Genomic DNA, 13,817 nt, shown 5'->3' on the forward strand with positions numbered 1-13,817 from the left:
TTGCTTGGATCGGTCCGGGTTTAAACGAGATGGATCGGTCTTCTTCCAATGTATGTACTTTCTCCTTAGCATAGGTTATCCCACCGACCAAATTGTGATTCCCCACCAATCGAACAGTGATTGCCCAACATAAACATACAACGAAGTATATTAATCCTCGCGTTTTTAGGGGCCACCCGAAAGGATTTAGGGGCCATCAATTTATACCAAGCCAAAGACTCTAGTTAAGGGGTACCCTATATGATATTGAAGTTACATAAATGCCGTTCTGGTAAAACTGTATAAAAACCAAATCAAAAAAAATTCTACTCATTTCAACTCTTCTTCTTCCAGTTTCATATTATCTTCCGATTGTGGAAGAAGAAAAAACTTTCCCTTGTTCTTGTGTTCAACCGAAACATCGCCGCGAATCATAAAATCAAAACATCGTCGATTCGTTTATAAAACAATGGATAAGGGTAATGAAACCCATAGACCTAGAACCAAAAACGTTGCTCGGGGTATCGATCCAAAGATTGGGATTTTAGCAAGAAATAAAGAAATTGTTGCTGCAAATGAAGAAGAACGCGAAGAACGCGAAGAAGAAGTACCTGTCGATGTAGTCGGTGGTTGCGATTCCGATAGTCAAACACTTCGTCAACTTCAAATGGCCCCAATTAGGTAATAATCTATCATTTTTGGGGTCTATTTCGCTTTAATTCGACGAATCGAGAAAAAAAAATTCAAGGGTTTTCGGTTATTTATCCAGATTCGGGCGATATTCATGCTTATTTACTTCCGAATGTAGTCGTGTTCTTCATTTCTCAAGAACATCGACAGTATTCGGGAGAAATATTTGATGGTTATCGGCCGAATATTGTTGGCCATATCTTCCTGGATACAAACTAGTAATAATCAGTAGTTTAATGATTTTTTGGCTCCCGAATATATTTAAGTAGACACACAGTATTCGGAAGTACACTCACTACCGAATATATATATATATTGAAAAAATCTCAAAATTTCTGATATAGGAAAAATCCCATTTTGGGGCCAGTATTTATTCGGAAGACAATATAATGTTTTATACCTCCGATTGTGTAGGATAAAATTTTAGAGTTTCTGAACTCCAGTTGATGAATATTCGGTTGTAAACATGTTTAGTTATATTCCGATTGTTTTTTATTCGGGAAAAATATGTGTCTTCTTACTTCCGAATTTGTTTATTCGGGTTATAGTTTTGTACTTTTTCTTCCGATTGTGTTGGATGAAAAATTTAGAGCTTCTGAACTCCAATTGATGCATATTCGGTTGTAAATATGTTTAGTTAGCTTTCGATTGTTTTGTATTCGGGAACAATATGTGTCTTTTTACGTCCGAATGTGTACATTCGGGTTATATTTCCATACTTTGTCTTCCGATTGTATAGTTTGTAAATATTGTTCCTTTCTTTGTTGTTTAGACAAAGTCTAGAAAGGAGGAAGAAAGTGACATCTAGTGCTAGGAGGGAAAGGAGTGCCAAAGATAATTCAAGTGCTCAACAAAGCTTACAAGAACAAAGCAGTCAACAAGGAGTGCAACCAAGTGCTGAACAAAGTGTAGAACAACAAGGCAGTGAACAAGAGGTGCAACCAAGTGTTGAACAAGCCGCTCAACAAAGTGAAGAACCAACTGCTCCACAAGTTACGCCCCACCATGAAATTGAACCAGTTGATCCAGTGCCAAGAGTAGAAGAAGAGGGACAACCAAGTGGTACCCAAAAAGCCAAAAAAGGAAAAGATGGTGTAAAGAAGGATATTGCTAAGAAAGCATCACATCTTGTCCCTCATCACTTGAAGAAGAAGGGTATTCCAGCAGGCACAATCCTTGGTCTACCGGCGGATGGAGGAAAATTGCTATTTGGATACAAAGACTCATGGGCCAGAGAAATATACGAAACCGAGGTAATAAAATTACTATTTTTTATTAATGTATTGTCTATATGTTATATCGTAATATTTGTATTAAGGATTTTTTTATTTACTTTAATAGGATCATCAAGATGCGGTCCGTCTACTCAAACCTACCGCCACACCAACAAAAATGCTTGCGTGGCCTTTATCCGGTGAATGTGAAAGGTTCAAGTCAATTGTTGCCAACTCGGGGTTAGCTAATGCCGCCGAGAATTCATTGTTGGAACATGATCGTGTGTCCATATCGGCGTTCGTGGAGAGAATGTATCCTGATACCGATACTTTCCATATGCCGTTTGGGGAGATGACGATTACTCCGGATGATGTTGTGCAGATTCTTAACCTTCCCGACCAAGGAACAGCTGTGAAGTTTAACTACACAAAGCAGTTAAGTTGGGCACAACTTTATGCTCTAACTAAAAAGTTCTTAGGTTGGGATGAAGAGACAACAACAACAGAGTTTATGAGGCATGCAAGTTACAGAACAAGACAGATCAACATTACAGCTTTGATGAATATGTTCCGAGGCACCTTGGAGAAGGAAAAGAATGGAACGTTAACTGATGAGCAAGTGAACCACGCTGCCACCGCATATCTCCTTTGTGTATTGGGATGTGTCATATTCCCCAATACTTCTGGCAACCGGATCGACGCCAACCTTATACAACTTTTGTATCCTCTCCATGAAGTCGGTGACTATTCTTGGGGCACGGCATGCCTAGCATTCTTGATGGAAGAGTTGAGAAAGGCTTCGAGGCTAGGAACCTGCCAAGTTGCCGGGAACGTGGCTCTATCGCAGGTTTTTTCTTTAGCTCTATAACTCACTCTATAGTTATTCGGTAGACAATACATATGATGCATATTCATAACTCCAAATGACGCATATTCGGTAGGAAATGATCCATCTCTTTTTCCGAATGTTGGTTATTCGGTGACTAGGTACTTATTTTGTTTTCCGATTATATATAATCGGAAATATTCTTTTGATATTAGAACCGAATATACATGCCAGAAAAACTATAGGTTACTGAACTCCAAATGACGCATATTCGGTAGGAAATGATCCATCTCTTTTTTCGAAAGTTGGTTATTCTTTGGCTAGGTACTTAGTTTTATTTTCGATTATATATAATCGGAAATATTCTTTTGATATTAGAACCGAATATACAGGCCAGAAAAACTATAGGTTACTGAACTCCAAATGACGCATATTCGTTAGGAAATGATCCATATCTATTTCCGAATGTTGGGTATTCGGTGGATAGGTACTCAGTTTTATTTCCGATTATATATAATCGGAAATAATGTTTGGAAATTACTACCGAATATACACAATCTATTTACTAAAACTTGGTTTCTTATGTATATAGGCATGGATCTATGACCACTTCCCTATCCTGAAGTTGGCCGGAGAGAACCCGGGGTGGTGCAAAGGTACTCCTAGAGTAAAGTATATATTTGAAGACAACCGTTCTAGGACAAAAGAGCAGCAGTTGATTCACATGAGGGAGATTTTGGACCATCGTACATTCGGGACTTTACAAAAAAAAATTATCCTCCGAATATTACAAGTTCAAAACAAACCATGCCATGGATCTAGGTGGTTCCAAGGGCCAATATAGAAGGTTAGACAACCCATATTCGGAAGTTTGGGTAACTAAGTTTACTTCCGATTATTGCAAGTTCAAAATTTAAAAAGTATCAGTTTTTCCCAAATTCTGATTTTTGGGCCATCGTACATTCGGGACTTTACAAAAAAAATTTATCCTACGAATATTACAAGTTCAAAACAAACCATACCATGGATCTAGGTGGTTCCAAGGGCCAATATAGAAGGTTAGACAACCCATATTCGGAGTTTGGGTAACTAAGTTTACTTCCGATTATTGCAAGTTCAAAATTTGAAAAGTATCAGTTTTTCCCAAATTCTGATTTTTGGGCCATCGTACATTCGGGACTTTACAAAAAAAAAAATTATCCTCCGAATAATATAGTCGTGTTTAGAAATACCAACCTAATCTGTAGATAAAAATTTAAGTTCGCTACCGAATGTCCTATTCGGGGGGAATACGTGTATCGTTAGCAACCGATTGTAGTGCATCATTGATACGAAACCTCAACGGCCATATTTTCAAAAATTAGAGCCGTTGGAACTCTAATCTATATAAGGAGGGTAACCCCTCTCAGTTATTATTGAGTAAAAAATCAGAATGAAAAACCTTTTCAATGGCAAGTCCATCATCAATCGACAACATACTTCGAAGATGCAAGCGAACAACTACATCAATTGCAGCAATGGAAGAAGAAATACAAAAAAGGAACAAACAACCCAAAAAAATTAAACCATCGTTAGTGGAAACGAAGGAGGAGGAAGAGGAAATCAAGGCTAAGAAGCGAGGTCAAGAACAATTCCATCGTAGAGAAAGATTAAAACAAGTTGAGGAAGAGACCGAATGGATAAAAAATTATTACATTGTGAAAGATCTACCCAAAGAACAGCAGGACGATCGTATATTTTGGATTAACGTTTCATTGGGTCCTTTTGTTGGTAAGTACAAGAAGCCACGCCACAATTATGAACCATCCCATGTTTCTTCAAGGGTGCACCATGTTATAAAACTGTGCACCGAGTACAACCGTATTCTTGCTAGGCACAGAGACGACAGGTTTGCGGCACAAGATTCTTATTCCAAGTGGAGAGGAGAGTCGTTTCTACATTTCGAAGCCGCGTTGATTGTTGCATCTCGGACTGGGAAAAAAGAATAACATGTGATGTTTGAGTGCTGTAAATTCAAATTTTTAATATTAATCGGCGGTTCGATAAAATATGGAATTCCCGAATATGATTAATCGGATTGAAGTGTTATAATACTGTTGTTCCGATTACATAGTTTCAAAAAAAATTATAGCCGTGCCTCGAGATACCCACCAAATCGGTAGATAGATATTTAAGAGTTCTACCGATCATAATATTCAAAATCAAAACGTGTATCATTACCAACCGATTATAATATTCGGAATCAAAACGTGTATCAAAGAGCCCGATTCCTACATTTGGGAGACAACATTGTATTTTTTGCGACTGATTAAACGATATATCTTCACAAAAAAGTTTCCAAAAAACTTGTACAAATTACATGTTCGAAAAAAAACGATCAAACATCGTCATCATCCGAGGGGATCAATTCGAGTAACTCAGCGGGAAAGTTGTTGTCTATAACGCGATCCCAATCAACCATGTTGGACTCATATTGTTTCACCCAATCCTTGCAATGGTTCATCGGGAAGTAATCGTGCCACTTACTCAACGGAGGTAACGGACAATCTTTCTTTACTCTTAAACCGATAAAATGCATTTCATTCACAAATGCCATTACGATTCTTCTATCTTTAACCGACTCGTTGCAAGCCGTTCTTGTGGGTGCAAACGTCATGCTAAGTCCATACATAGGAGGAACAAAGAAATGTACCACGCAATTCAAAACGTCCGCTAAGAGATATCCAAATTTAGGCATTGTCATCCAATACTTGGATCTGATTGTCTTCAATCCCTTTCGGCACTTCACACGCGCAACTAAGTCTTTGAAATCTTGTTCTTTATCGTATCTATCTCCTCGCCTCATCATCTCCATATAAAAACCCTTGTCCTTCACTAGTTGTACCGCCATCTTATTTCTTAAATATTGGCATTGGGTGACATCTTCGATATCCGCCTCTCTAAAGTAACCCATTTGTTCCGTAGCAACGTGAAACCCACAATTTCCATCCCCATCAACCTCGTCGGTCGACAAAACAAATGGAATGATAATTGGAGGGAGTTGTTCCAAATACTCTTTGTATATTGTATATGTGGATCGATTTGGTCTTCCATTAAGATCTCTAGGGCAACGAAGAGTACCTTTGTCCTCTTTTATAGTAAGAATTTCCATTGGTTGGGTTTGTTGCGAGGCGTTCATTTGCTCAACAACTTCTTCGACAACATTGGGTTGACTTACTTGAGAAGGCTCTGTAGAGATCTTTGGCCTTACTTGTCGGATGGTTGGTCCACTTTGATCATTTCTTGGACGACCTCTTTTCTTAGGTTACGGCTCATCTTCAAATTCGTCTTCCGAACGCTCGTTCCTAGACAATATTCTTTTATTAGACAAATACTCCTTCAACTCTTTTCTTTGGATGGTCCTCGACACTTCGGTGTTCGGCCTACCGGTGTTCTTTTGCTTAATAGGTTCATCAACCTCCCTTAAGCAAGGGTGAAGGGATTCCTCCAAATTATGCATCAATATTTGCTTTTTGGTGTCGTTTGATGTAGCGTAACGCTCGGCTATTCGTGCACACAATTCCGACTCCAAGAAAGACGGACCATCAACTACCGGGGTGTTCGGAGTGAAATTTAATTGCTTCCAAAATGGATGAATATCATTGATGTCAATCACTTAAACATACCTACCCAACTTATGACGACACAGGAGTCCAATACCTATCATATCCTTGCAAACACAAACCGTATTCTCGTCATCATAAGTTTTATATAACTTCAATTTTTCACCATGCGATTTATTGCCCATCTTGAAACTTTATGAACAACTCCCCTTAGAAGCAATTTTTCCTTAATATGTTCCATCGGGAATTGGTGTACACTAAATTGCATACATTTCCTAATCTTTACGAGATCACGATTGGTGAATTCATGGATTTCTTCTTGGATCGACACAACTCCATTTTGACTACCAATTAGTATTTTCTTTAGTCGACCATGAGACCCCTCCGCAATGCTTGTCGCCTCGTTCTTGAAGTTACGATATTCATATGTCCATGCAAACACAAACCTCTCCTTAATCGTTAACCATTGTTTTTTACAATACTCAACCGGTTTTGGGTAGTCCGTGCCGTATTCATCCTCAAATTTCTTCAAGTTACATTCGTAAATTTCCTCGGTCATCGACCAAACGATTTTGTCCCATGCTTTCATGAACATTTTCCAAATAATTCCATCCTCCTTCCACTTTTCTTCAAATAACCTATCCTCTTCCTTACGTTCTTCCACGGTTAATTTACTAATGCGCTCATCCTCTTCCTTTGACCTCTTGGTACCCTTCCTTGGTCTTTTAGCTTGGAAATGATGATGGCAATTGGTTTTGAGATTGCATTGAATGTGCCACGTACATTGCAAGTTTTGGGCTTCCGGAAACACTACCGCTATTGCATGCATTAAGGCTTGATCGTTATCCGTTACAATAACCCTTGGAAAATTATCACCGTTATAAATGGACCTCAACGTCTCCAACATCCAAATGAAACTCACATTGTTCTCATGATCCATTAAACCCCATGCAATCGTAAACGTGTTTTTGTCCGAAGTATGGCAAGCAATGTTCAACAACGGCATGTTATACTTGTTTGTCTTATAAGTAGCATCTATCAACAAAATTTGATGAAAGCATTGAGCCAATTGGATCATTTCGGGATGTGCCAAGAAAATACGAACCACTATACCATCCTTTTCTTCCCTTCTCAAGGTGTAGCCGTGTAACTCCGCTAACCACTCCGATTGTTGCATGACCGTTCTACCATCCCATTCAGTCCTTTTGATCGTAGCTAGGGCCGACTTAATTGTAGACAAAGAAGACAAGTTGTCGGGGTCGTCCGCCTTTATTTTACTTAAGATCGCACTCGCTTTTTGGATCCGCATAGACCTCACCGTCTGCATTTGATGTGGTTTTAACTTGGCAACCATTACATGTCCAATTAAATCCAACGGATCATCATGGTTGTGACAACCGTTATCAACTTTATACATTTTATACTCTTTACCTTTAATACCATCGGGCTTATAGAAGACAATCTTAAATGGGCATCCTATCTTCTTGGTATTGCTTCGGTATTTCCTATTCGTCTTCCGTACGTACTTACTATTCTTTCCCTCGTGACTCTTTCGCGTCCCACCTCGCTCACAAATCATTTCAAATCGAGTGTCACTAACATGATTATTTTGAACTACCACGCACACATGTTATCTTTTGCCTTGTTCATAAGCCATTCCTTTGCCTCCTTCTTACTTCCAAATGTCTAAACGTGCATAAAACAAAAAAATCTAATAAGCATAACCATTTAACATATAAATTTTGAAAAAAAAGAAAAGTAGTAATGAGTATACCAAATCGTTTGCATAGTATAGGGAAGTGTCGGGCCTCAAATAGAAATCATCAACAAACTCTTCAACGGCCTGCATATGAAAGCAACAAATTATTATACAATAATCGGAGGTTATTAAATAAGTCAAACTGCCGAATATACTATATTCGGAATCCTATCGGTTACCCAAAACACCCGATTTATGCAAATGAATGTACACAGTTTACTGAGTGCAAAAAATGATATAATCGGAATCTAAAATATAGTAAAACAGCCGAATATAAATAACCGGGAGATAACTTTAATCGATAAACATCCGATTTTCAAGTTTTCGGAAATTTTATTTTGAGGCCACTGTTATATTCGGCAGTCAAATAATGTTAAACTATTACCGATTGTAAAGGATAAGAATACTGAGTTTTGAAATTTTTTGAGGAATTCGTTTTTGGGGCCATTCGGAGGTAATAACTCTACATAACTACCGAATGTAGATTTTTTTGGAAAACCAGTTTGGGGTTTTTTCTCATATTCGGCAGTAAACTACTATCTTGGAACTACCGAATATACATATTTGGTACTCAGTGTGTTATATTCGAAGTTTATTCGAGAAATTATCTACCGAATCTGGGTAGTTCATGGCATTCAATGCATGCAATAATCGGTTTTTCTTGTTTACAAAAGCACACAAACGCATGCAAATCGAGTATTTGAGTTTCTTAACACAATACATGTGTTTTACATGCATCGTTAGCTTCAATATCAGGCGATTCTCCATTTTCTTCCATGAAAGGGTCGTCTAGGTTTTCCTCTCCACAAAAGTTTGGATCATTCAACATATACCCCAAATCGTCTTCACCATGATTCTCACCTTCTTCTTCATATCCATCCATTTTTGTAGTGATAAAATGGGTTTTCCCTTTTTTCCTTCACCTTCTTCTCTATAACTCTAACAACTCAAAAATGAAAAAGAAATGGAAAAAATGAAACAGAAATCATTCTAATACTGCACCGACTACAATCGGAAGTCTGGGTAAATTTTTGTCTTCCGATTGAAATCGGAGGATAAAAATGTTATCATATCCTCCGAATATATAAGGGTATTTTGCCATTATGAATTACGCGAGATAAGGGCTGGCTACATTTTCCCTTTGGATGACCTTTTTTGTTTTATTGTTGGCCCCTAAATCCTTTTGAGTGGCCCCTAAAAACACGAGGATATTAATATCATAATATGTATGTACTCACAAATCAAACCATGAATCCGATTTGATTAGTAATCTATACAATCACAAAATTAAAATAAAACCACGGATCAATTTGATTAATAACATATACACAGTCACAAAATCAAAACAATCAAACCACGGATCAGATTTAGTTAATCCATACACAGCCACAAAATCAAAATCAAGGATCACAAATAAATATCGGAATATATATATATATATATAAACAGATCCAACTTATCTGATTCCAGCGATTTCAATATTAGCTTGGGGATAATTGCATAACTGCGTTGATGTAAATCATCCATATAGAGAAAAAGAATCAACCGATCCGATCTAGCTCTGCGGTACAGCTTCGTGCTGATAACGCCTTGTAATAGAATAATAGGGAAAAGGGAGAGGCCGACAAAGAGAAGTATTTCATTGATAAGAGTTCATCAAGTTACATGAATAGATTATCCTTTACATACATGGAGAGGGTAAACCAAAAGACCAAAGGGGAAACCAATAGACTTCCATTTTTGGACCGCACATCTATGGGCATGGGCCCTATAACATATCTATCTCATTATTAATTCAATATGAATATTTTTATATGATTTTTTTTAGATTATTGTCAATAATCATAAGTTGTTTGGAAATTTAAGCTAAATACAATAATTAAATCTTATAATTACTAAAACTTGTGTTGTACATGGGTCAACCCGAGGAATCGGGGAACCCGAAGAATATAACTTGGGCGGAACTTGGGCAACACCTCCATGGGTTCCACGGGTTTCATGGGTGGGCGGAACTTGGGCAACACCTCCATGGGTTCCACGGGTTTCATGGGCAAAGGATTTTTACCTCGGGTCTTCCTCGGCCAAGCCTTCCAGCCCGACCAACCAACCCCAAGTCCCACCCCTAGTTTTACTCAGTGTCTTGCATAAATTTTGCCCTTATTGCTTCCCGCAATAACTTACATGTTACAGTAGACAATAACTTACATGTTACAGTAGACGAGAAGTTTCCCTGTTCTGTTCCCATTTCGATAAGCCAGTATGGCATGTGCGTTTGCTGTACTGCAAAATGTACAAATACATCATCCCTGGGCTACCAATAAAAATTTCTCAACAAAATAGATGCTTGCTCTGTAGACCATCACAAGCTTTAAATCTGTTTGTATCCAATAAATGTGAAAGATGCTGCCAACGACTGCACCCATGGATTTAGGTCTGAATTCTACCCAGTAAATGTGAAAGATGCTGCCAACTACTGCACCCAATGAAACCTATGGACTTGGGTTTGAACCTAGATACAGAATAATGTTTAACTTTTGGTGAACCATTAGTTCGCGAGCCAGTATTCAGATTGTGCCACGTCTTCCCAAAATTGGACCATCCCCTGTTGTCCCAGCTGTAGCAAGATTGTCAAAAGATTGACCCCGGGAAAAAAACTGCTCATCCGCCATAAGTCAGGTGTTATGAACCCACAACTTTCTAGTCATATCTACACAAAATGGATGTGCAAGATGCTGCATATTACCTACCACAGAATGAAACCTACAGCTTCGGATCTGAACCGAAATTTAGAAGAATGTTTACCAATTCTTGACGAAACTCACAAGCTTGACCCTAAGAAAAAAGCTGTTCTACTACTATTATGCAATAATACGCAATGAGTTACGGATCATGATGTTTTAGTTATTTACGCTGAAGTACATACAAAAACAAGCTATCCGGATGTGATGCATCCACGTGAAATACTGTATTTGGAGTACAAGAGATGACATGCTTTGATGTCAAGTACTTCCAAGTTCCAATAGAGAAATATTTGAAGTCAAGAGATGGCATGCTTTAAAATCAAGTCCTTCCAGTTCCAACAGGGAATGTCACGCATTTTTTTCAAAATTCACTCACTCCTCAATCCTGGGATGCTCACCTACCGTTGGGAATTACAAGAAAGCATGCAAAGATACCCAACCAACAGTCACCCACATCAAAAGAAACTAAACTTATTTGAAGGGTTTTCATCATAAAAAGGATTCTGCAAACAAATGAAAGGATCACATGAAGGATCTTCTGGGTGGTTCTGCAAGAGAAAGTCTGTAAAGGATAGGTGGAATTCTTGTTCATGAATATGACCTTAAGCTAAAGATGTCGACTACAAATTTGTTGGTGTTCTTACAGCTAGAAGTATCTAAAAAGCTGGCATATTATTATATTTATTCGACGAAATTATTCATCAAAAAGAACAAACGCAGACATAATAATAGGTTTTAGTAACATCAGCAACAAATTTAATTACTAAGCAGTCTGCCAAATCCAGATTCACTAATTAAAATCATATGCATACATATTGAAAACGTATAGGACATTAGGATCATACGAAGAGTGTAGCTTAATAACGACAAACGCAGATCGAGAATTTACCTTCTTCCTCGTGGAAAGAGAAACATATACATACTTATATTAAAAGGTATAACTAAGACAAGAGACGGATGTAAGGAGAACTGAATGACTTACACTAACGATAAATGCAGATCGAATCTGCCTCCTACTTCCTTGCTTGTGATTGCAGCAGCTTTAAGATCAGAGGATGGACAGCTAGATAGATGGATAACACAACCCGTCAAAACATAACCTTCAAGTTTATAAGCGACGTAACTTACTTCAGTAAGTTATATAAGGATCTAATATTTCAAAACCTTCTATATGGGAGATGAAATGCTATTCAACAGGTCTAAAAGCTTCTTCTGAGGTTGAAAAAAGCTCCGTAGAAAAGGGGTTGAGTTGTAAATCAGTTCACTATAAGTCTACTTGGGAACTTCTTTCACGATGTTGCTTCAACCCCTAAATCATAATGCCTGCTAATGCTTCCCAAATATCTTTTTCCTCCTGCTCTTTATCCCCAACATATGTACCAGAGTTGAGTGGAACTAAGTTCTTTACATAACTCTCCACTTGAAATACCCCTGAAAAACCGTTCTCACTATGCTTAAGAATCCTAGTTGCTGCTTCCTTTGGATTATACACAACCAAAGCCTCCTCACCAGCCAAATTAGAAACCTCGTGCTGTTTAATCTTTAGTAGAATCTCTCCGTTTTTTAAATACTCCATCTTCCTCAAGTACTGAACTGACTGAACAGACTTAACATTAATGAGTGTGGGAATTTTATAAAGTTTCGTCCAAGATTCTGACACTCCATAATCCTTCATCATCCATACTTCATAACCATCCATATGACTACTACAAAGCATGCCTAGGCACTTATGCAACACCTCGACATATCTATAAGCACCAAAATTTTCCACATCCAAATTTTCTGGTTGTGGGATCTCTTGAAAACCCTCATTTCCAACATCCAGAGCAATTAAAACTTTGCGTCTGTTTCCTGAATAAGATTCTGCAATCCAATGAAGAGCTCCATTATAGAATACCCCGGGTGCTGATACACTTGGTCCATTAGAAATTATATAAGGGATAAGTTGAATCCGTTTCCAAGAATCTGATTTCAACGAGTAGATATCGACTTCAGACTTCCCCTGAGTTGAACTTGAACGACCCACAATTCGTACATGCTTGTAATCTTGACTTAGTGCATCATAACCAAACCCATATTCAAAGCTAATGTATCCAGCCCCAGGAAAAGACACGGATCGAAATCCAGCTGGTAGTGTATCAGATCTTGGTATTACTCTATATTCATTGGTAGTTGGGTTCCAAATTACACCACCACAGTGTCTTGAGCAAACCAATCCATTGCAACAACCCAATATTTTCAAATCATCTGTTATACACTTGAGTGGATAACGAATTTTCTTAATAGGGGGCTCATCAGAATCTGACAACGATGCTGATGAATCATAATCTAAAGAGTATAGCTTTTTGTCATATTTTAGAAGGAAACTAGAGTTGTTATTTTTGATAAAGTTAGGGTTTCTGAATAAGATGTTCCACTTCTTACGAACACACCTGAATTTTAAGAGAGATTCGACGGGCAACCTGCGAAGAATTTCGAGGATGAGTTCTTCAGGAAGGCACGGCAGTGGCTGCTCGGCATCGATGTCTTCTTCTGTAGATCTCGACATTGGTTGCTGCGGTTTCTTCTAATTTCTCTTCTTACTCTTACTCCGTTTCAGTAGATTATAAAACGAGTAGTCAGGATTTGTTTGGGCTTGCATGAATCACTGTAAGGTTTCTGCCACTTCTTATCAATGGCGGAAGGAAGGGTTACTAAGACTGTAAATTAGGGTTGTTTACAGCGGCAAACAAAAGAGCAACTTAATGGCAGATAAGTATGAAATGTTCTTTTATATCCGGAATGACTTTTTTAGGAACCATGGTTTTTTTTTGGAGGGACCATGATTTTATTAGGCCACGTTTCCTATAGTGAAAATGACTAACTTATTTTTAACCGAATTTAATTTAAAACCAACCTAATAACCACTTATATATATATAACCACCACCTCCTCCCACCACCACCGCCCACCATCGTCGATTACCATCACCATCAACCACCGATTACCACCACCACCACCGCCCAC

The 13,817-nt window shown here is 38.1% G+C and overlaps 1 protein-coding gene across 1 annotated transcript; it reads right to left on the minus strand.

Annotated features, from left to right (window-relative positions):
• Positions 1–9,695: 9,695 nt before the first annotated feature.
• On the minus strand, positions 9,696–13,539 carry LOC113332008 (F-box protein CPR1-like). The gene is made up of 2 exons (XM_026578660.1): positions 11,794–13,539; positions 9,696–10,350 (listed from the first exon to the last, which is right to left on the minus strand). Exon 1 carries the CDS (start codon positions 13,357–13,359, stop codon positions 12,121–12,123), a length of 1,239 nt encoding a protein of 412 aa, XP_026434445.1. The 5' UTR covers positions 13,360–13,539; the 3' UTR covers positions 9,696–10,350; positions 11,794–12,120.
• Between the last annotated feature and the right edge of the window lie 278 nt (positions 13,540–13,817).

This window comes from Papaver somniferum, unplaced genomic scaffold, assembly GCF_003573695.1.
Source record: "Papaver somniferum cultivar HN1 unplaced genomic scaffold, ASM357369v1 unplaced-scaffold_128, whole genome shotgun sequence".
Taxonomy (NCBI): Eukaryota; Viridiplantae; Streptophyta; class Magnoliopsida; order Ranunculales; family Papaveraceae; genus Papaver; species Papaver somniferum.

What these genes read in the sequence shown, in the direction of transcription:
- LOC113332008 (XM_026578660.1), bottom strand. Translation starts at nt 13,359, where the DNA reads ATGTCGAGATCTACAGAAGAAGACATCGATGCCGAGCAGCCACTGCCG.